Source organism: Pelophylax lessonae (genome assembly GCF_965119305.1).
Source record: "Pelophylax lessonae genome assembly, chromosome: 1".
Classification (NCBI taxonomy): domain Eukaryota; kingdom Metazoa; phylum Chordata; class Amphibia; order Anura; family Ranidae; genus Pelophylax; species Pelophylax lessonae.
In genome coordinates this window covers 526,374,502-526,398,976 of record NC_138768.1, presented here as the reverse complement: position 1 = coordinate 526,398,976, position 24,475 = coordinate 526,374,502, and the positions used below count along the sequence as shown (strand labels likewise).

General features: G+C 39.5%; 1 protein-coding gene across 3 annotated transcripts in view; it reads right to left on the bottom strand.

Annotated features, from left to right (window-relative positions):
* Window positions 1–24,104, bottom strand: part of CHRNB3 (cholinergic receptor nicotinic beta 3 subunit) — a 61,495-nt gene extending 37,391 nt beyond the window's left edge. For 2 of the 3 annotated variants that reach the window (XM_082243890.1, XM_082243888.1), the window contains exons 1-2: window positions 23,844–24,104; window positions 7,780–7,860 (exon numbers count right to left, since the gene is read on the bottom strand). In XM_082243890.1, coding sequence (XP_082100016.1) covers window positions 7,780–7,791 — 12 coding nt within the window. In that variant the 5' untranslated portion in view covers window positions 7,792–7,860; window positions 23,844–24,104. The remainder of the gene's footprint in view (window positions 1–7,779; window positions 7,861–23,843) is intronic. The other variant, XM_082243889.1, reaches the window with a different exon arrangement.
* Window positions 24,105–24,475: the final 371 nt, after the last annotated feature.

Genomic DNA, 24,475 nt, shown 5'->3' with positions numbered 1-24,475 from the left:
GGCTTTTTTTTTTTAAATCAATCTAGTGAGCTAGACAGAACCAGCTCTTGAGGGAGTCTATTCCACATTTTCACTGCTCTTACTGTGAAGAAATCTTTCTGTATTTGGAGATTAAATCTCTTTTCCTCCAAACGTAAAGAGTGCCCACTTGTCCTTTGTGATGACCTTAAAGTGAATAGCGTAAAACCAAGTTCACTATATGGACCACTTATGTATTTATACATGTTGATCCTATCCCCCTTAACCTCTTCTTCTCAAGAGAGAATAAATTCAGTTCCTCTAATATTTCCTCATAGCTGAGCTCCTTTGTGCCTCTTTTTAGTTTGGTTGCCCTTCTCTGCACTTTCTCAAGTTCCCCAATATCCTTTTTGTGAGCTAATGCCCAAAACTGAACTGCATATTTCAGATGAGCTCTTACTAATAATTTGTACAGGGGTAAAATTATATCTCTCTCCCTGGAGTCTATACCTCTTCTTAAAACAAGATTTTGCTAACTTTGGAAACCACAGCTTGACATTGCATGCCATTATTAAGCTTATGATCCTCCAGAACACCCAGATCCTTCTCCACCATTGATTCCCCCAGTTGTACTCCCCCTAGTATGTATGATGCATGCATATTCTTAGCTCCCAAGTACCTAACATTATCAACATTAAACCTCATTTGCCACATACAGTAGTTGCACAAATAAACAGTGCATTGAGGTTGGCTTGTGAATTGGAGATATCTTGTAAGGATGTTATTTCACTGCATAGCTTGGTGTCATCTGCAAACACTGAAATGGTACTTTTTTCCAGACTCTATATCATTGTTAAATATATTAAAAAGTAAGGATCCCAACACTGAACCTTTGGGGTACACCACTGATAACCTTAGACCATTCAGAGTGAAAATCATTAACCACTACTCTGTGAATTCGTTCTTTTAGCCATTTTTCTATCCATTTGCAAACTAATTTTTCCAAGCCTGTAGACTCTACTTTACACATTAGCCGTGTGTGGGGAACTGTGTCAAACACTTTGGCAAAAATCTAGTACAGTATACTACATCCACAGCCACTCATTTGTCTAAGGTTTTACCTACCTCATAAAAAAAAATGTCTGACAACTTTTTTTCAAGCCATAACTCAACTATTTGGTCTTTTGTTCAACACTCCAGTATCTTCCCAGCTCTAGAAGTTAAACTAACATGTCTATAGTTACTTGGTAAAGATTTTGATCCCTTTTTAAATATAGGCACTACATTAGCCTTACACCAATCCAGTGGTACTATTGCAGTCCCTAAATATTAGAAACAATAGCTTTGAAATACCAGAGCTCAAGTCTTTAAGGTTCCGTGGGTGTATGCCATCTGGTCAAGGTACTTTTTTTACCTTTATTTTGTCTAAATATTTCCGGACCATTTCACTTTTGAGCCATTTTGAATCATTTGGGGCTGTGTCAATACAATCTCCAATATTGGCATGAGCTCCCCCGTGCTCCTTTGTATACACAGATCTGAAGATGAATATCCTTATATTGCTCCCGTAAACAAGGTCAGAAAACCAGTGAGCAAAGCACATCTGTAGACAATGTCTTTTCCTCTATAAAGTGTATTAGGAATTGTATGAGGGGTGGTAGAATATTTATATATGTGCAAGAAGGATTCCATCATGCATTTGAAGATGTCATCATTCTAACATACATCTTGCATTAGGATCCAAAGTGCATAAACTATGCCTACATAGGATGTCTTCAGATAAAAAAGGTGTTTTTGCAAAGTAAGCTGATGTAAGGGTGGCTTTTTTTTTTTTTAGCTAATTACTACAATCCTCAACTATTTAAAATCTTCTGTAAGATGATTTTGTTAAGTTACAAAATCTGTGCTAATTTGCATTTTTTCCAGAAGCTAAAACACAAACATAATTAGGTTGGCAACAGTTTAAATATCAGTTTTAAAACTACAGTATAAAGTTATAAAGTATAAAGGCAGTATTTTATCTTATTTAGCAAAACACTACTAGCATGGGAAAAATGAATAAAAATATATACATTTACATTCAGTAATAGGTTAAATATCAGTTTTAAAACTACAGTATACAGGTATAAAATATAAAGGAGGTATTTTATCTTACTTAGCAAAAACACTATTATATGAAAAAAAAAAAAAATCATATAAATTTACATTCTGATGAGGTTGCTTTCCCAAATGAGCAAATGCATTTTAAAACTATCTGGTATATATACTGAACAAAATTATAAATGCAACACTTGTTTTTGCCCCCATTTTTCATGAGCTGAACTCAAAGATCTAAGAAAATCGGAATTCATCTGTGAAGAGAACACCTCTCCAAAAGTGCTAGATGCCATCGAATGTGAGCATTTGCCCACTCAATTCTGTTACGGCGACAAACTGCAGTCGGGTGGAGACCCTGGTGAGGACGACGAGCTTGCAGATGAGCTTCCCTGAGATGGTTTCTGACATTTTATGCAGAAATTCTTTGGTTATGCAAACCGATTGTTGCAGCAGCTGTCCGGGTGGCTGGTCTCAGACGATCTTGGAGGTGAAGATGGCTATTTTATATATATGTATGTTGGTGAAGATGTTGTAAGCACGTCTCATTCAAAATTACACAGCTTGCATTATAGGGGCTAAGGAAGGGAACACTATTCACTCTTTCAACCATGTGGGCATAGACCAGACTATGGAGGATGCTGGGGATGACATAGAGTTACCATTTAAATTTGTCTGTTTCGTGAAAACTGTGTGGAATAAACAGAATGTAAAGTATTCTGCTGCATAGTGCAGACTGTACAAGAATCTTTAAATAAATCAGGACACATAAAAGAGTTCTGGGTCCCTTCACAAATCATAACCATCAAAATTATTCACAATGGCAGGAAAATATCCCATGGACATGCTGTCAGGGTGCATTGAAGAGGAGGCAGACAAAGGGGAGGAGTCTTACTGTAAAATGGACTTAGACTTTGCTCTGGTAGAGCTTTTCATATTGGCAATTAAGGATGCCACCCAGTGGTAGGACTTGAAACTGGATTTCTCCACTATGTGAAGTGAAATTTAAGTCTCCGCAAATGGATCTCCTCAAGAAACCAAGCAATGCCAAAACCAAATTTTTTTTTCTCCAGGCTCCTGACCATTGCTGTAGAGGGGATTGATGCCCTAATACAATTTTAAAAGTTCAATATGTGAAATAGATTTGTTCCTCTGCCTCTTCTTCTGTTCTTTTTGGCTTGTCTTCTAAAAGAGGTGATGGTAATCATAGTAGCACTATACTGGCTGCACAGGCATTGGCTCCCACTTTTGTTACAGCTGGCATTACATTCCAACTCTTTGTCTACCGAGCATGTCACAGCTTCTACTATAGAGTGAAATATTCCAACCAAGACAGCATCATCTAGCTGTGGTGACGTGAAAGTTGAAAGGAGGAGTTTAATACAATTTGGAAACTCAGAAAACACTGTCTCAACACTTTTGAGAGCAATAAAAATCGATGAGAGTATAATTTTATCATCGGATCTGGGATATATTTGTTCTTTTCTCTGGACATCAAGTCCATCCACTAGCAACTCAATACAATAACCTGCTCTCCCTATTATAGGAAGTTCTACACATGGGACCAAACTTAAGGACCCTCAAAGTTCACATGATTGTTACGTTCAACCACTTGATGGATCATTTCAGAAACGTGGTTTTGAAAATTTGACATCCAAGAAAGGAGGTTTTCCGAAGTGGTATCTTACCTTGTCACTAGATTTCCTTTTAAAGCCTCCTTTTCAAAACCCCAATCAGTGTTCATAATGGGACTTGTAATACTTTATTTTCCTGCTGGCTGTTACCTAGCTGTGAAGGGTGTCAGAGATTCAGAGAGATCAAGCCTTAAGATGTGAGGAGCCTTTTATTGTTTTTTTTACAAGAAAGGTTGGTGCTATACCTAGTGCAAAAATTCCTTTTAAAAGTTGCATCTTCCTTTCACCCAAATCAAGAGTGGATGCTACCAGCTTTTTGAAGGGGGCTGAAAGCCCTCAGCTTCACAATCTAGATGTGTCTAGGTTTCTGTCAGCCTACTTGGTGGCACCAAGATCATTAAGGTCCTCTAAGAGACTATTCTTCATCCCAGAAGCTTTACCTTGAATCATTTAATCTTTGCTTGTTAAAATCATACACAGAGTGTATAGGACTAGTGGACAGGAGCCTCCAGAAGATATAAAGGTGCACTCAACTAGGAACATCTCTTCTTTCTAGGCAACAGTAGCTAGGGAATTAGTGAATGCAAGACCACTACTAGGTCATCTTATCTTTTAGCCACCTAACTAGTGGATCTTGGTATGCTGACTATCGTGGATTTCAAGAGATTTACGCTTTCTTCCTATTTTTCTAACTCCAATTTTTTACCCAACCCTTGTCAGAAATGTTATAATAACATGTGTGCTGCCAGGTAGACAGCAGGAAAATGGAAAATTATTATCTATACTTAGAGTAATTTTCTTTTCCTGGCGCCCACCCATGGCAATAAACAAACCTCCCTTGTCTGTTCTTTAGCTATATACAAGAATGACGGGGGACTGTGAGTCTTTACATTCATAGTTATTGGTCCTATGAGTTGGAGAGGCAGAACTAACAGAATTAAGCTGTCATGGATGGGGAGCTGACAGCCTTGTATTTCTATTTCTGTGGTGGTTTTCTCAGTTTTGGAAGGTAAAACCAAATAAGAATTGTGTGTATAGGCTTAGAAGGTTTACAAATTATACAACAGTAAAAAAAAAAAGAACTTTAGTTGGTCAGTATGAGGCAAATGCTTTGTAATGTGTCTTGAAAGACAACATTACCCACAGTGTCTGATTTAGAATTCAGAATCAGAAGTTTTTCATCAGAGTGATGACTTCTTTATGGTTTTACGGGATTAAAGATCTCCTGTAGTGTAGTTTTTAGAAAGAAATGTAAGCTGGGAAGAAAAAGAAAGAAAAGGAACTCCTGCAAATAGATAACATCAGGAGGGGGCTTGTAGCAATCAATGAAAGCTTCTCTTTTAATTCTCTTGTGCTATGTGATATCACATTGCACATAGTCAGTCTTAGATGTTTGTAAAAACCTAAGAATTAATTTCTTTTATTTTCTCTCTTTTTTTTTTTTTTTTTTTAAAACTATACTTAAGAAAAAATAATATTTTGCAGTTTACCAATCCTTATATTTGGTGGTGGCTTTAGTTTTAATTTTTCAGGCTAAGAACATTTTCAACAAGTATAGAAAATAAATGTAGATTTTGCCAGAAAGGCCACTGCCTGTGAGGACAAAACCTTTCTTTTCTAAACTAATAATGCCTTCAGCCACCATGTAATTAAGATAAACAAAAGCAGACATCTTTGAAGTCCAGCCTGGGTGATAACTATGGCTACCTCGATAGGTACAGTGAAGGAGAGCATAGCTACCCAGGAACAGTAAAGCCGGGTACACACTGTTAGCCTTCTTTTTGTTGTTCAACCTGTGGGCTGAGAAAAAAACTGATATGGATGCAGGAATTCCCATCCACTGGGACACTGTATTTCGATAGCAGGAACAGCACTGTCAGAATACACTGTTTGCCTGCAAAACGCTGATTGAAGGAGGTTTTCCAGTAGTTCCATTCAACATAGTTACATAGTTTGTGAGGTTGAAAAAAGACATCCGTCCATCCAGTTCAACCTATGATGTGTGTATGTGTTTGGTGTTAACCAAACATTGTATACCCCTTTATGTTGTGGTCTTTAAGGTGCCCATCTAATAGTTTTTTGAAACTATCGATGCTCCCTGCTGATACGACTGCTTGTGGAAGAGAATTCCACATCCTTACTGCTCTGACAGTAAAGAACCCCTTACGTATTTTAAGGTTAAACCGTTTTCTTCTAGTTTTAGTGAGTGGCCACGTATCCCTATTGTATTCCCTTTCTCTGAAAAGTTTGTTCCTTATGCTAGGGTCATCACCCATACAGTATTTGTACATTGATATCATATCCCCCCTCAAGCGTCTCTCCAGAATAAGTTCAATGCTTGTAGTCTTTCCTCATAGCGGATGTCCTCCATTCCCCTAATTATTTTTGTTGCCCTTCTCTGGACTCTCTCCAGTTCCAGCACATCCTTCCTGAGTACCGGTGCCCAGAACTGGACAGCATACTCCAGATGTGGCCAGACCAGAGTCTTGTAGAGTGGGAGAATAATCTCTTTCTTTCTGGAGTGAATCCCCTTTTTTATACATGCCAGTATTTTGTTGGCTTTGCTTGCAGCTGCTTGGCATTGCATGCCACTGCCAAGCCTGTTGTCCACTAGGACCCCCAGGTCCTTTTCCATCTTAGATTCACACATAGGTTCCCCCCAAGTAAGTAGCTTGCTTTCGTGTTTCTGATGCCCAAGTGCATTAACTTACATTTTTCAACATTTAACCTCATCTGCCATGTAGTTGCCCACCCCATTATTTTGTTCAGGTCTGCTTGTAAGGTTACCACATCCTGTATCCTACGATTGGCTTCTGTGTAACAGAGAGGGCTACGGCCAGATCGAAAATTCGGCTGGTCCCTGCTGAAACAGCTGAATTTCGATTTGTGTGTACCCAGCTTTAATTCAGGTTAGAATAATACTGGAAAAAAAGCCTGAACAATATAAAATAATGCAGCCACCACATCTAAGGACTGGGAGGTTGCAATATTTTAAATTGTTTTTATTGGGGTTGAGATTCACTTTAACTTCTTGTATACTCTGCCTCAGCTAACTGTTATCAGATCGCATTAGTCCCAGCTCTCACTGTGGACTACAGATCACGTCATCTATGTGTTATGGGTAAGATAAGAGGGGAAGGTGTTCTATGGTCCCAGAACACTTCCTGTCCTGGGGTGACAATGGTGCTCTTTTATAGATACAGTACAGTGAGTAAGCAGCAGGATCACCAAGTTAAAATAAAGGACAAAAAGAAAATGATCGCAGCTACCACATCCAAGGTCTGCTAGGCTGCACTTACCAGTGTAATAAATGTTAAGTTACCCGGGGAATTAGGTCACTTTATAATGTGACGTGCAAGATAACATCTGCATCACAAATTAGAAATTGGAAAGGAATGAAGATCTTCATTAGTGTAATAACTCCTCTATGTTTTTTTTTTTTTACAGCACTGTGGAGATTATAAATCTCTTATGGTTTTTAGGAAGAAATAGATAAAAGGGAACTCCTGCACACAGATGACATCAGGAGAGTGTTTGCAGTAATCAGTAATAGCTTCTCTTCCTACTTTTAAAGAAAAATTCTCTTCTTAAGGCCAGTACACGATCAGAAACTTGTACAAAAAATACCACTTTTGAAGCGATCCTACGATAATCTGATCATTAGTACACAGCTTTTGTCTGAAATTTTCCAAAGGGAAAAACATGAACATTTTCAGATCATACAATTTTTGTTTAATCAGTACAGATTTTGTCCAATAATACAATATAAATTCAATACAACACATTACATCACTTCCAAATTTTTATTCTGTTGTACGAGAATTTTGGTACTGGTAGTAATCTCTTCATTTTCGATCCGGAGACTAGCATGCAAAAAAGAAAACGGACGATCATTCGTCCAATAATCTCATCATGTTTACTAGGCTTTAGAAGAGCTTACTACCATTATACAAACTGCACAAATAAGACGGTGTTACAACACAAAACAGACATGACATTTAGGGTCTTCAGAACAGTACAGTACAGATTGTAACATAAAAAGGTTTTGTCAAAGTGGAAAGTAAAGTGTATTTTAGTGAGTATATATTCATACCTCCCAACGCATTTGGGACCAAATCCCTCTGTCCCTCTTTCTTCCTCAGTTGTCCCTCTTTTTGGTCTGATATAAGGATCTCTATAAAAAAATTGTGTTATTTAAATATCAAAACTGTTTTACTGCACTAAAGTTTTTATATAACTTTTATATTAGTCAATTTGTTGCTTTTAAAAAGCCAAAATAAAGGAAAAATAGTGTTAAAAAGGTAAACCAATCATTTTTTGCACACTAATCCTCATTGTCTGTGTTAATGAAGGCATGGCAGGGATGTGTCGTTTGCCTCTATTCTTTGTGCGTGTCCCTCTTTCCCATCACAAAAAGTTGGGAGGTATGTATATTTTGAGCTAATTTTGCAGTTTACAGTTTTTATTATTTGTTTCGACCTTCGCATTTTTACCTACCTAATTTCTCTTTTTTGTTATGTTAATTTATTCAATGAAGGGGTTTGTAGTCTAGCTACTAGAGGCAGGGTAGGTGAGCTACTACAAGGACTATGCTTAACTTCAAAAGATTTGTTGAAATAGGATATCAGTTACATAGGAAGTTCCTTGTCAGAAGAAACAGAAAAGCACAATGGATGTGTAGCACTGCAAAGAAGGAAGTAGAACCTGCATATGTAACAAGCCTATGTTTTGTATTGCGTATCAACCAAAATATTCATATTAAGATAATCACTTTTACACATGTACAGTATGTAAAGAAAAAAAAGTAATACTTTGAAAAGAATGGAAGAATGCAAGTTTCCTGTAAGGTAAGAATAGGAAGAATAGGTCCCAAATTGCTATACTGTATATTTTTGGTCAACCATAAAACCCCATAAATACATAGGGCAGCATTATATATTCAAATAGGAAAACACCTTTTGCCTTTATCAAATTCTAACAGCTTTTGTCAGGTTACTAAACCTGAGATGCATCTAAAGCGGGGGTCGGCAAGCAGTTGATCGCGATCAACCTGTCGACAGCAGGTCGCCGACGCGTTAATCAAGAAAACAGCCCTGCACACAATCCTTCCCCCCAGCCTCCGCCACTCTCCTCTTAACCACAAAGCAAGAGCGGGAAGAGTCACAGTACTGGATAGAAGGCGGGGGCAGGGGACGGAGCTGATGAAATTAACTTTTTACATTAATCAGCAGGTAATTGGTTGCACACTGCTTTGAGGGGGCACGGGACACCGCTATGGAGGTGCAGATGACAGTACAGTGGGGGGTTGTGATGTGAAGGCGACAGAGGACACTGACACGGGGGTGGGGCAAAGGAAACTACAGTGGGGGGGGGGTGTGTAGGGGAAAGAATACACTACAGTGGGGGGTGACGTGGACAGAGGACACTACAGTGGCGGGAGGGTGTGAAGGTGACATTGCTTTGGAGGAGGGGGCAGAATAGACTACAGTGGGGGCATGTGAAGGGGACAGAGGACCCTTCTTTGAGGGGGCAGAGGACACTACAGTTGGTGGGGTAATGTGAAGGGGGACAGAAGACACTGCTTTGGGGGACAGCAGGGGACACTGCAATAGTAGGAGGGTCAGAGGACACTATAGTTGGTAGGTTGATGTGAAGTGGGACTGAAGACACTGCTTTGGGGGATGGCAGGGGACACTGCAATAGTAGGAGGGTCAGAGGACACTATAGTTGGGGGGTTAATGTGAAGGGGGGCAGGACACTGCTATAGGGAGGCAGAGGACACTACTGTGAGGGGGATGATGTACAGTAAATGGGAGTTGAGGACACTAGTAGGAGTGAAGGGGGGGGGGGGGCAAAGGACACTATGTTGTTATTTTATTGAGTGCTTGATAGTTATTTTTGAAAGGGTGCCCCCCTTTCCCGGGTATCTTTGATTTCCTCTATGTTGTCCAGGTAGATCTCAACCTCTGAAAGGATTCCTACCCCTGATCTATAGTATATACAGTATGGAGGGTAGCTGTTCACATTATGTGAGGTAGAGTGTTTTCACATTATCTGTATGATCGCCTTATCTAAATAAAATGGAATTTCAGGGCAGATTAGGTTGTTGCCCATACAAAGGTTCTCAAAACTGGAGTATTTTGCTTGTCTTGCTATAAAGCCAGTCAGAAAAAGAGGACATATCTGCATTAGGGACACAGGCAGCAATCCAAAGCTGACATAGGTCCTATCCTTCCCCTGCTGTACTAAACAGCATATTGCCATTGAAAATTTACCTTAATTTCCTGTCTTGTGAAACCATTGCCAGCAGAACAGAAAGATGCAATCTTTCTAACAGAGCCCCAGATAGCAGCAAAATTCAACAGGGATCCAATGGTATGACAATAGCCATAGCAGCTTACACACCTACAATGGGGCCTTGGGTGGGAGGGGGCCCCCTTAGGGAGGTTGATAAAAAAAATCTAAACTGTGATGTGGACAGTATAGTAAAGCTGAAGTCAGACCTCGGGATCGCTAGTTACAGATCCCCCTCTGTGCAGTAAGAAGCAGTGCAAATGTATTGCCCTTTGACATTCTACCAACTAAAATTATGCCTATGCCTAATTCAGTCAAAAAGCCTTAAAGGAAAGCTGTGTTTCTATGCAGAAGCTAGAATTTTAGAATGTTTGTATTAGGCTTATACAGTAATTGCGTACAAGAGCATCAATAATTTTGTCATAATATAAAATATCATAATGCTTATTATTGCTACTACAACAACAAATTTACTCACTATGCTGACAGCACTCCATCTGCCTTTGCCTAATTTAGGAATAGTGCTAAAATCAACAACATGCACTCTCACAGTTGACACACTGACAGTTGCTACAGAGAGAGCTATCTTGGGGTCACAATTTGTTATGGTGCTCCATGATTCACAGGTATGCCCTTGCAGGGATCCTAACCCTTCCCCAACTGTAATTAAAACAACAACCAAAAAACATTTTGGCTGAACATACAATTTAAATAAGGAACAAACACACGTCCAGGCAATGGCTCATCTGTACAACCCACCCTGTAGGTGGAGAATGAGGGTTTTCCATACTTAAGGGTTAGACAGGACTTAGAGGAGTGGAGTTGGCCAGCCATACGCTGAAAATGTAGCAGAGGAGCTATGTGCTTTCCCCTTTGGGAAGACGCATGACTGGGAACTGAAGGCTGTGATCCTTGATTGAGGACTAAGTGAGAACACGTTACAAAATTGTGAATACTCCATTTCTCCCTCCTTCCATCTTGCTGGACATTGATGAAGGTTTATCTTGTTATGGGACTGTTCGCCATCCATATGAACTATTTGTAACCATTTACTAAATGTATGAAACTGCAGTATTCCTACTTAACATTTATTTCCAAAAAAAAAGCTTAACGTGCAACAAGCAACTGTGTGGTATGATGAAAGTGATTAGAACTGTGAATCGGTGTAAACAGCAAATACCTGGGGAATAGAGTAACTATTAGCACTAGGGCACACCTGATGGACCAAGGAGCTGGTAGTGATTAGGGAAAGGAGTCATCCTCCTGGTGGTGTGAGAGGACCTCCTCAAGGTGTTCCATGGCCTCCAAATATTCGGTTGGACTTTTTCCGTAGTCCTAATCCAAACCACAGATAATTGCAGGGCCCTAAGTGAGAGGTGCTCTGGGTATATAGGGGTTGTTATGGACCAGAATCAGGAAGATAAGGTGAGCCAATCTCACACCAGCACAGGGCCGGCCCTACCATGGGTCCCACTGGGTCCATTGGACCCAGGCAGCACTTTGAGAGGGGCAGCAAATTGATGCCCAAGATTTTTTTTCCAGCAGTTTTTGTGTGTCATCAGTTTGCATCGCATTAAGGGCAGCATTTCCCCATCTCATAGTGCCGCCCGCAGTGGAAACTGATGAGGAGGCGGAAGGGGTGTGCGCAATGACGTCAGCCATTCAGACAAACTAAATAATGCTGGAGTTTGTGGGTTGGAATTTAATATAATAGTATGTCATATAATTGGGCATGTAGACAAGGTGCTGTTGCATATAAATCTGAATTCCTGATAAATTTAATTTTAGTTTTAATTATCATGATATGGTGGGCGTGATTTTTTTTTGGGCGGGCAGCATTTAATTTTTTGGACCCAGGCAGCACAATGTCTTGGGCCAGCCCTGCACCAGCATCTGTGCACATATTAGCAGACAGGTTGGTCATAAATGGGTTATGGTGGCTACAAAGCAAGGAATATGCCCTGGGTTACCTTGTCTAATGGTAGGGCCCCAGCTGCAACGTATGGCTATATAAAGCAACGTTGGGGTACCACCTACAAATTTAAGCCCAATGCTTTTTAAGTGGATACAGCAGCTGTTTTCTTTTTTTTTTTCATATAAAAGCTGACTAATGTAACACAGTGTTTTATGCTTTGTCCCAACTATAACTGCCACTTTTGCTCCACAGTTTAGCCTGGTAAAGGAAGGGGAAAAATAATAGATCTACAGGTAATAAAACTACATTACACTGTAGACTTAAATGATATGTTCACCTTTACAAAAAAAATAAAAATAAATGTAAATTTATTTGCAGGTAAAAAAAAAAAAATATGTATTTATTATTTTTTTTTTTAGAAGCCTGTAAAGCAGGGATTCCCAAACTTTTTGGACTGAGACCCACTTCTGAATACAGTTATTTTTCGGGACTCACTTGCTTGTAATTGAATATTGTAAAGCGCTACAGAATTTGTTGGCGCTATATAAATGCAAATAATATTAATAATTCATATTTTAAAGGGAGGAGGATTTTAAATTACAAATATCAATCTTACTACTTTACAATTTATTACTGAATACACTTGCCAGATGTTCTAAGTGAGGGGTCAAAAACCTGTGGCATGTGTGGCATATAAGCGGAGTTGTAAGTAATCAGCACCCTCAACCCTCAAACGTAAACTGCGTGGGCGGGGTTCTGAATCCATCGCGATTTGACTGCTCTGGCTCTCTGTAATTTGCGCGGGCTCACACAGCACAATTTAAGCGGGCCCTCTCTCAGTGATTTCCGGCTCAGCGCGACCCACTCAAACGCAGCTTGCGACCCACCAGTGGGTCCCGACCCACAGTTTGGGAACTCCTGCTGTAAAGCATTGCACGAACAAAGGAAAAAACAAGCGCTCTGAAGATACGGCTTACAGGAGTGGGATCAATGCTAATAGGTCAAAAAGACCAATAGGAGCTTTGGACAATATGGTTGATCAGATGAGTGGTGGTCACTTCAAATGTACTGATGGTCAAGTCCAAAAAAGATTGCATAGGCCAAATGGGATCAAGTGAGAGCAATGTCCCAAATGAAGGAGTCACTATATGAAGGAAGGGTTAAAAGTCCATAAAATGCTGCAAGGGCTGGCTCTGAGATACAGCGTTGTTAATGTAAATGAGTGCAATAAAAAAAACAAAAAACAGAGCGCCTCTAAGTGCAGTATTTAATGAAAATATATGAACACACATAAATAGACACTCACATGGTAATGAGTATGAGAAGGCTTGAAAGCTCCGGTGGTTTGTTAGGTGGGAGATTTCAGGACTCATATCTCCCACCTAACAAACCAACGGAGCTTTCAAGCCTTCTCATACTCATTACCACGTGAGTGTATATTTATGTGTACAAAGGAAAGGGATACACTGCTCAAGGTAATGGGAAGCTTGATGACCAACAGCGGTGCTCGCCCCGGCTCGCCTCCGTGGACAGTCAATAATGAAAAGAAATGGCTGCACTCAGATGTGGTCCAAATCCAGGTTAATGATTAGGCACACATTTTAGTGTGTGAAATGCGTCTACCTTGCCACTTTTTTCCCACATTGGGGTGTCCAATAAACCTGGATTTTGACCACATCTGAGTGCAGCCATTTCTTTGTATATTTATGTGTGTTCATATATTTTCATTAAATACTGCACTTAGAGGCGCTCTGTTTTTTGTTTTTGTAAAGCATTGCACGGTGCACCCACTATCAGCAGATGGTGGGTGTAATACCACAGTCCTGCAGATTGTCTGTGTAACTGTCTGACCATACCTCCGATACAAGCAGGCAGTTACACTGTAACAGCTCAATGAACTACTAGAGCACTCAATAGAGCCCTGGTAGTTCATTGAGAGCTAAAAGCCGACAGCTGCAAAGGCTGCAAGAACTTGTAGTTTTCACATTCACAGAACATTGTGAATAAAAGACATGGCACGGATCCCATGATCTCTTTTACCTTTAATGGTGTTTTTTTTTTTTTTTCTCATTTGATAGCTTTTACGTGAAAGTAAATTCAGTTTAAAAAATGTGTATGGCTCCTTTCACACGGCCGCTCCGTGTGTCCGCAAATCATCCCATCCGTTTGCGGATGATTTGCGGACATAATGTATGAATGGCACTGCGGGTGTCAGCGGAATACCATCCGCTGACACCCGATTTTCCTCCTTTCAGTTCTGTTCCGTTTTTACAAATGGAACAGAACCCCATTTTTCCTTCCGTGTAAAAAACGGAAAGGAAGGAAAATCGGATGTCAGCGGTGTCATCTGCTGACATCCGCAGTGTCATATACTTACATTATGTCCGCATATCATCCGCAAACGGATGGGATGATATGCGGGCACACGGAGCGGATGAAAGAAATGTCATCCGCTCCGTGGAAAAAAAAAAAAAAAAGTCCCGCAGCGGACCTTTCACACGGAGCGGCCGTGTGAAAGGAGCCTATTTCTTCAAAAAACGTTTTTTTTTTTCCGTATCAAAACATTTACTAAGATTTATTGTAAATCTTTTGATTCCTAACATTTTTGCTGTTTATCATCTTAAATAGTCTTTTGTCTTGCAGAACCAGACTGTTAAGTAGCTTACTTCACATTACTTATTTATGCTGTTTAGCAACAGATGAAAAGTGAATGAACATCAAGTGCTGTCAAGCTAAGGCTTTCTGCTATCAGATGTAAGTAGATTTCTAGGGCGAGCTAAGTCGAGCAGAAACTATTTTATCTTGAGGGGCATAAAGAATGAGTGGGTATGTCCGTGGACCTTTTTGAGTCACGAATGGTCTGTTAACTGGAGAGTCCATCTATCAAAAATACATTTTTTTTAAAAAATATATCCTGAAAAGGTTTTGGGTAGAGGAAATATTGCCTGCATACAGTTCCAGCTTTTTAAATTGTTTTGATTTTCAGGAATAGAAAGGAATGAAATATTAGCCATCATAAATGTGCTCTGAATGGGTCTGGGTTTTAATTTACTATTTGAAACAGAAAAAAAGACCAAATACTCCACTAAATCTATTTTTTTCAAAATGTTATGTGTTTTTTTCTTTTTAGATAGTATAGATCTACGTTTGTCCCAAGCATGGTTGAATCCACTTACTGTTTACTGACTCGCTACATCTGCTGGTGAAGTCCATTCCAAGCTTTGACTACTCTTTCAGTAAAATACAATTTTTTACCCCCTTTATGACCAGGCCATTTTTTTGATATTCCACACAAAATGCAGTTTTTTTTAATTTGTTTATTTTTATTTTCCTTGAACATGATTGGGTATTGTTTGCAAACTGAAACTTCATCTCATTCATTAAAGCGGAGTTCCGGCCTCAAAATAGAAAAAAATCGATTTTGGGCCATCCGCTTGCTGAGGGCCACCTGAAAAAGAAATGGATGCTCCCAGTTTTTTTTTTTTTTTTGGTCACTTACTTTGATATTGAAGAAAATATACTCACCTTCCTTCCACTTCCTCCCTCTATGGCCACGGCCCGCGCCGTCTCTTCCGGTTTACGATGACTCCTGGGAGCTGAACGTCATCGCTCCCAGGATTCAATGCACCTGCACTGGCCCAGCTCGTCGCTTCCGGTGCAGGCGTGTCATTCCCTGCTAAACAGCTTCTGGGCATGCCCAAAAGCTGTTCAGGGATGCTGCGCTTGCACCAGAAGTGACGAGTGGGGCCGGTGCATTGTGGGATTGCTACGTCACCGAAGAGGACGCAGAAGAGGACGCGCTGGCTTCAGCTACCCACACCTGAGATGGCAGCGCTGGAGAAGAACTTTTCAAGGTAAGTATTTCTTCTTACAGGCAAATGCGACCCGGGACAGTTCAGAGGCTATCCATTGTGGAATGTACTAGCCCTGACTGTCCCGGGGGTATTTTTATCTAAATTTGACAAAAAGTGAACAGCCTATTTGTCTTTAGTAAATAAAACCCTAAATACCAATAGCTGGAGGAGTGATCAGAGGTGGGGATGAAGGCTTGACTGTTGTTTTTTAGAAAAAGCTATACAGACATGTCAAATATGTAATTTTCAGTCTGCTTCAACTGCACTTTTTAGGGAAAGATTGAATGCTTTTGAAACAGTGGATGGTGAAGTTAATGAAGATTTCCCATACTAGAAAGGAAGCACTTTAAAGTATACCCAATGGCAACAGTTTTTTGTTTTTGGAGTTAGAACACCTACCAAACTCTTTTTGTCCTGGTGACCGTTATCATTGAAAGAGGACAATCCCAAATTTTGAATGGTCACCAGAACAGGACTAAAGGTTCTGGTGACCCTCACTTCCTGTTGTGGCTATGGGACAGGAAGTTAAATTTCCTAGTGGAATACTGATGGCAAAAAACCTGACAGCAGTTATAACACTCCATCACTTTCTTCGGAGCAACATAACTATTAGAAAAATGTATTTGCTACCTTGCAGTGTCCAGGTAGTGCTAATTCATGCAGACACAAATGCACAGTAAGTATTTTTTTCAAGAATGAACAAATATATTGATAGAGAGTGTTTGACACTAGCATACTCCCTCTGCTCCTGAAAATACATGCTCTCTATATAAGTAGCTAAAATCTATATTGTGTGAAAGGCATTTAGCACTCTAGTAAGAGTACAACTAAAGGGAATGATTAATATTCATTATACACTCTGTCGTATGTGCACCACATGCCTCTGTATAGCATATACTCTGCCACTGTCTGTTGTTTGGATTAGAAAATTAGTTGCACATAATGATGCAAGTAATGCATTTTTCTAATCAGTCTTGTCATTGAGAGAATGAATCAAGTGCATGTACATAGGACGTGGCTACCAAAAGATTCCAGGTGATCAGCAGCACTGAGATAAATATAAAAACTATAAAAAAAAGTGGAAATTGCATTTTTTAAAAGCATGTTATTTAGTTACAATTTAACATACAGTAACACCACTGCTCAGGATAAAACCAGACAATAAATGTTATAACTGACAAGAAGGAATGAAGCCAACATGACTATTTTCAGTAGGTATTTCCTCACTAATGCTGGATAATCTAACATATTTTAGCAGAAAATTACATAATTTAATAACAAAAGGGAGTTGTTTAATTTGGGTAGATGCTTTTAAAGCAAATTCTTTGCTGCTGTTAAGGTCGTACAAAATGATTTCTATCCACAACAAAGCATAAATATGAACTGCTGGAAGTATACACTGCATAATGCTCTCTAAAGACTTCCTCTCTGCAGCTGAGCTTTCTAAAAGGATAAAAAATGTGCGTGAAGAAGACACAAATGTAATCCTAGGGCATAATTTAACACCAGCAAGGACATTTACACAAGAAACCACTGAACTACTCATCATAATGACATTACACGTTATTCATGTTGCAGTTTGCATAATTCCTAAGGGGTAGGACACACATTGTAAATGGTGTACTCCTATCTGTATATGAAAGGGTCAGTTGGAGACTAGAAGGAAACTTGTTCTGAACGAAATGTGGAGACTACTTTTTCTAAGCTTTTTTTTAGTTAAGCTGTTACCTGGTTGTTGTATGGATCTAATGACATCAATGTTCTTTGAGTTAGAACCCTCAATCTGTATGCAGGTATGGAAGCTATTAGAAGGACATGATGGACAGACAGTATTTTCAAAAGAATTGTGGCCTCCACGTTTGAAGGCAAGTAGTGGTTAATGGTGCCCTGGTTGGGAAGGTTGGGCTTTATTGCGTTTCCTGTGTATTTCATGGCAGGGTTTTTTTGGGTCTGACCCCCGGTCCTGTGCACTATAAAAGGGACAGAGGCCTGGAGCCTAGGGGGTTCTTACTAGGAGGAGAGACTGGGCTTTGCTGACTTGTCGGGGACCCGCTCACTGCCGTTGCCAGAGTCTGGATTCCCAGTGCCATGCCAAGGTCAGATTTCCCAATACTAAGGTGGATTGTTGGGAATCCAAGCATGGACTCTGCCAAGAATGGACTCTTTCCTATGCGGGTATGCTAGGGCAGCCACAATACTGAAGTTAGGGGCTAGGGATGTCAGGGAAAAGACTGCACTTTATTTCGGACCGTTGTCCGTGTATGTCATCCTGGTTATTTATTCCAAAAAAGCATTTGAAACTTTGCCTGGTCTGAAGTTACTAACGGGGTGTAATGCCACTAACTGGCACACATACAGTCAGGTCCATAAATATTGAGACATCAACACAATTCTAATCTTTTTGGCTCTATACACCACCACAATAGATTTAAAAAGGAAACAAACAAGATGTGCTTTAACTGCAGACTTTCAGCTTTAATTTGAGGGTATTTACATCCAAATCAGGTGAAAGGTGTAGGAATTAAAACAGTTTGTATATGTGCCTCCCATTTTTTAAGGGACCAAAAGTAATGGGACAGATTAACAATCATAAATCAAACTTTCACTTTTTAATACTTGGTTGCAAATCATTTGCAGTCAATTACAGCCTGAAGTCTGGAACATATAGACATCACCAGATGATGGGTTTCATCCCTGTTGATGCTCTGCCAGGCCTCTACTGCAACTGTCTTCAGTTCCTGCTTGTTCTTGGGGCATTTTCCCTTCAGTTTTGTCTTCAGCAAGTGAAATGCATGCTCAATCGGATTCAGGTCAGATGATTGACTTGGCCATTGCATAACATTCCACTTCTTTCCCATAAAAAACTCTTTGGCTGCTTTCGCAGTATGCTTATGACCCAATGACCCGTGTCCATCTGCACTGTGAAGCGCCATCCAATGAGTTCTTAAGCATTTAGCTGAATATGAGTAGATAATATTGCCTGAAACACTTCAGAATTCATCCTGCTGCTTCATCAGTCACATCATCAATCAATACAAGAGAACCAGTTCCATTGGCAGCCATACATGCCCATGCCATGACACTACCACCACCATGCTTCACTGATGAGGTGGTATGCTTTGGATCATGAGCAGTTCCTTTCCTTCTCCATACTCTTCTCTTCTTATCACTCTGGTACAAGTTGATATTGGTCTCATCTGTCCATAGGATGTTGTTCCAGAACTGTGAAGGCTTTTTTAGATGTTGTTTGGCAAACTCTAATCTGACCTTCCTGTTTTTGAGGCTCACCAGTGGTTTACATCTTGTGGTGAACCCCTTGTATTCACTCTGGTGAAGTCTTCTCTTGATTCTTGACTTTGACACACATACACCTACCTCCTGGAGAGTGTTCTTGATCTGGCCAACTGTTGTGAAGGGTGTTTTCTTCACCAGGGAAAGAATTCTTCGGTCATCCACCACAGTTGTTTTCTGTGGTCTTCCTGGTCTTTTGGTGTTGCTGAGCTCCCAGATACGTTCTATTTTAAGGATGTTCCAAACAGTTGATTTGGCCACACCTAAAGTTTTGCTATCTCTCCGATTAGTTTGTTTTGTTTTTTCAGCCTAATGATGGCTTGCTTCACTGATAGGGACAGATTTTTGGATCTCATATTGAGAGTTGACAGCAACAGATTCCAAATGTAAATAGCACACTTGAAATGAACTCTAGACCTTTTATCTGCTCCTTGTAAATGGGATAATGAGGGAATAACACACACCTGGCCATGGAACAGCTGAGCAACCAATTGTCCCATTACTTTTGGTCTCTTAAAAAGTGGGAGGCACACTCCCACTTGTAATTCCTACACCTTTCACCTGATTTGGATGTAAATGCCCTCAAATTAAAGCTGAAAGTCTTCAGTTAAAATACATCTTGTTTGTTTCATTTCAAATCCACTGTGGTGGTGTATCGAGCCAAAAAGATTAGAATTGTGTCGTTGTCCCAATATTTATGGACCTGACTGTAGTTACAGCATGGGTCAAAAAACACCTTGGGGTATGAAGTTCACAGTACAAGAGTTTATACAGTGTAAAGATAAAGTGGTTACCAAGGGTAATAAAGATTTCTCTATCAGCCTTTCATAAGCATGTGCATGTGACGGGTGAGATAGCCTCTTGCAGTGAGGGAGATGTTGCTGGCACTCCTTCTGCAGAGATCCGTCTCCCATAGGAAAAGGAGCAGATCTGCACTGCCGAGGCCCTCAGCCTGTACACAAGTATGCTAGGTGCATGGTGGGGCTCCATACTATAACTGGGAGTGAGGTAGTGGTGATATGCTGGACAGGTGGAGAGGGCAAGGGCTTTGAGTACCCCTCTTAAATGCACAAGTTACCGTGGTGATATTTAGTACATTGTCAGGGGTCACTCATGTCAGTCATTGTTACAGCAAAGGTACCCCTTGTGTAATGCCGTAACCCTATATAAAGTTCCTAGCATAGGCCAGAAGAACCCACCCCGGGGTATACCTCTCATGTGACCCTTGCTTGGCACCCAACGAAGAGGGAAACATGGAGGACGTGACAACCATCCTGTCACCCCCATCACCCAGTCCCTGACCTACACGTTTCTTTCAACATGGGTTTCTTTTGTATGAACAAACATTTTTTAAATATCTAATGGTAATATCTGTGTCATGTTCACACACTAGTCAAAACAATTATAAGCTTGACTCAGTTTGTTAGACTGTGTGCTGTGTGGGAACAGACTCTGGAATTATGCCTGGAAGATCTAGTTCTTAAACCTGCAAGAGATGGAAGAAGTCCGTAGGCAACTTAACCAACCAAACTTCTAGGTAGACTGTCCCTTTAAGAAACAGAGGCATCAGTAATGCGTTCTGCAATTGCATTTACTATAAAAGGCCAATGGGCATTGAGCTGGTGTAACTTGTTTGAAATTAGTAAAACATGCACCACATTTAATATAAATCTGCAAGTATCACAATTTACACATATACAGTATATGAGTCATTGTAAAGTGCTGCACTAAATGTTGGTGCTATATAAATACAGTATTATAATATGTAAAGGTTTCCGGAGTTTTTTACACATATAAGATGCTTGGGATTTAGGCTAGAAGTATTTCCCATACACAGATGAACTACAAAGCTCAGCATCTGCAGGCAATGCAGGAGAATTGAGTGTTGCTTGTAGACGTTGGAAAACTATTGGGCTGTAGGATCTAAACCTGTTGGGAGAGAAATATGGGGGCTTCCAATGTTGATCTTTCTCTGACACTGCTAATTGCTTTGCTATTAGGCTTCATTCACACGGGGGGCTTTTATAAATGCTTTTCTACTGGCAGTAGAAAATCAACTTCAAAAATGCTACAAAGCCTCGTTTTTTGCAAGTTTAGGCACGTCAAGCGCTTGGGCATTTATTTATTTCATTAGCTATTAATTTATTCAGGCCATTGAGATAAAAAAAAAAATGCTAAAGCATTGAACTCACCTAGTACTTACGCATTTTTAGACATATTTACACACGTTTACCCACATTTTGGCGCATCAGGCATTTTTTATGCTCAAAAGCTCCTCTCCTGAACATGACTTGGGTGTTTTTTTTTCTGCCTCTAAACACTCCTGCCTAAACTCCTGTAAACCTATAGTGTGAATGGACATATAGGCTAACATGGAGGGTCATTTATAGGCAGAGGAAAAAAAGAAAAAAGCTGAAACGCCTCTAAAAGCACAGGCTTTTGAGCTCAAGTGTGCATGATATCTTGTGAGCAAAAAATAATTCTGGTTGGGCGCATGTCCAGTAAAATCACCTTTTTTTTCAGTAAGTCCATAAAAACACGTCCAAAATCACGAATAGAGGGAAACAGAATCACGAGCTAGTGATCTCCTCTATTTGTGTTTTTGGACATGTTTTTTATGAACATGCGGCCAACCAGAATTCTTTTTTGCTCATTGGAATCCATGATGGATGAGACCACACCTGGTCTGTGTGTTAGTGGAGGTGGAGGTGGGAGACTGACCTAGAGCGGTGTTTACACACATCTGTGTATGATATCTTTTACTGACCCTTTGGTTTCAATTATGAAAATCAGAAAATCAAATATCCCTATCTGCATACTTGTACCAGATTAGGGGTCCAAGGTGCCAAGGCCAAAAAGTAGTATGACAGCCCAGCAACTAGCATTTTCAGTATGAGAGATTAGCAAAGGCAGCCTCCATGTTTATCTCAGGAAAGGTTTGCTTTAATTATAACAAAATCACTTCTGAATACACATTAAGTTTAAGGCTCCATGTACACGGGACGCTGGAAATGGCCGTTTAGGAGCAGTTGGGCGTTTTTTTCAGAAGCCCCTGAACCCATCTACATTTTATCTTATCTGTCCATGTACACAAGGTCGTTTACAGTCATTTGCAGGCAGTTGCGTTCAGGGACTGTTTTTAGAACGCAATTATTTGCGTTCGAACGTGTGTTTCCCGGCGTTTCAAACGCACAAACGCGTCCAAACGCGTCTGAACGCGTCCGAACGCGATGACCCGCGTTTAGCGTTCGCGTTTTTCCATTTTAATAATTTTTTGACCTCTAGGTACGGTTCTAAACGCAAACGCCCGCTAAACGCCCGCTAAACGCGGGTACAAACGCGACCGAACGGACGTTTCAAACGTCCTAAAAATTCCAGCATTCAAAGGGACTTTTAACAACGTCCCGTGTACATGGAGCCTTAAAGATCTCTGTATCATGGTACAATATTTGTTCCCTTTTGTATCTAGAAAATGAAACAAATCTCTGACAATGCGTTCACTATAATTATATATTTTGGCTGAGTTGGGTTGAGCACCATAGCAGATCCTATCCCTCTACTGAGGCAAGTAAGACCAGGCAGATGTCTTAGTTTCCACCTTTCTATACTGTAACTAGTAATCTCATAGCCTCCTTAGACTAATATGGCTGAAAACAAAAGTCTATGCTTAGATCTGTAACATTAAAAAATACACATTTATAAAAAATAATACCTATGAGAAGAAATATGAGAGTAGAATTGATTGTTATTTTTAATATTAGTACCCTGAGGTTTATTGATCCTTAACTTATAAATATAAAGTGCTGCGTAAACTGTCAACGCTATATAAATCCTATATAATAATATAATAATAATAATAATAATAATAATAATAATAATAATAATAATAATAATAATAATAATAATAACAATAACAATAATAATAATAATAATAATATACCCTCTTTTTCTTAATAAAAAGAAAAGAATCAGCATGACCTGATTTTTTTTTCTGCATGGGATAAAGCCACCCTTTTCTAAATCTTTTTTTGCAGCACACAATAAACATGCACAAGGAACACAAGACCATATTTAAGACTGAAGCTAGTCCATGCTTACAACAGCACAAGATCTATGACTGATAATTGATCTACAGTATATTTTACTACAATCACATATTATATTTTACAGTCACTTTTTATTAATTTTACACAAGTACACCCAAAATCCAGTTGGCACTACACCTTATTTTTTTTCAACAATGCAGTTATAATAGTAATAAAAGTTATGTACTGTAGGCATTGAGGACAATTGTATTAAAAGGTCTGTAAAACACTAAACCCATAATATAAGTTTAAGGCACAGTGAAAGATGTAAACCCAAACTGAACAACATCTAGTTTGACACCTTCACATCACCGTTATTATAATGAAAGTTGTAGATTTAAAAATATTTAAAAAATATTTTTAAAATCACATTACCATATTAGTGCTTATTTGGGATTCTATTGGGTTTTCACATATATTTAAAGATGAATATTTGGCTTTGATGTCCAATCAGGATAAACCAATATATTATAGTACTGTACAATGTGTACTAAGTAAGCATTGTGTATTTCGCCCATACCTGTGGTATACTAACAATATCTCTTTATCTCACAATTACACTCCTTCCACACTACACACTACTTCCAGGCAAGGGATCAATATACAGCTTGAGCTGTGAAAAGTTAAAGTTATAGCTAAACAGACATAGATATAGAGGAAAAAGCCATAATAACTTGAAAACATTGTAAACACATGTATAATGAAATCATGCACTCACCAGAATTGATGGAGCAAGCAATAATGAGTACAAAGGGGAGATGAGTCCACTGGATCATGTTCATCTAGAGTACCTTCTGTGTCAGTTTTAGTGATGTACTGTCATAGAGCAGATTTATATGGCACTGCAAATTAATCCTTGAAAAGACAGAGGAAGGATTTATCGCAATTCCATCAGCATGAGAAATCATCGAAGCGTACTTTACTGTTTCAGCTGCCTGCTTCTAGTGCTCTGGATCCTAAGCTCTGCCCTTTTTAACCCTCCTCATGCCCACTGTCTTCTAAGGAGATATGATGGTGACAAATATTGCACAGGAAATCTACTAACACCAGCTGTTGGTGGCATCCTAATTGTTATTATATTTCTATTGTCACATTGTTGTATTAATATGGTTTTTATTATAACATGCTGTTTTTTTATGACAATGTTATATTTTGCTTAGAATTTTCTTTTTCTTCTACCCTATTAAGGTAGAATAAAAAAAGAGTTAAAAAGTTGGATGAATATTTATTGAAGATTTCTGCGTTTAATGGAAACCTTCACCCCATCCAATTACAGTGATTCCAAAGGCTGAAATTTTTTTTTTACCCTAATATATTCTATGCATTAAGGTAAAAAGTCTTCTCTGCGCA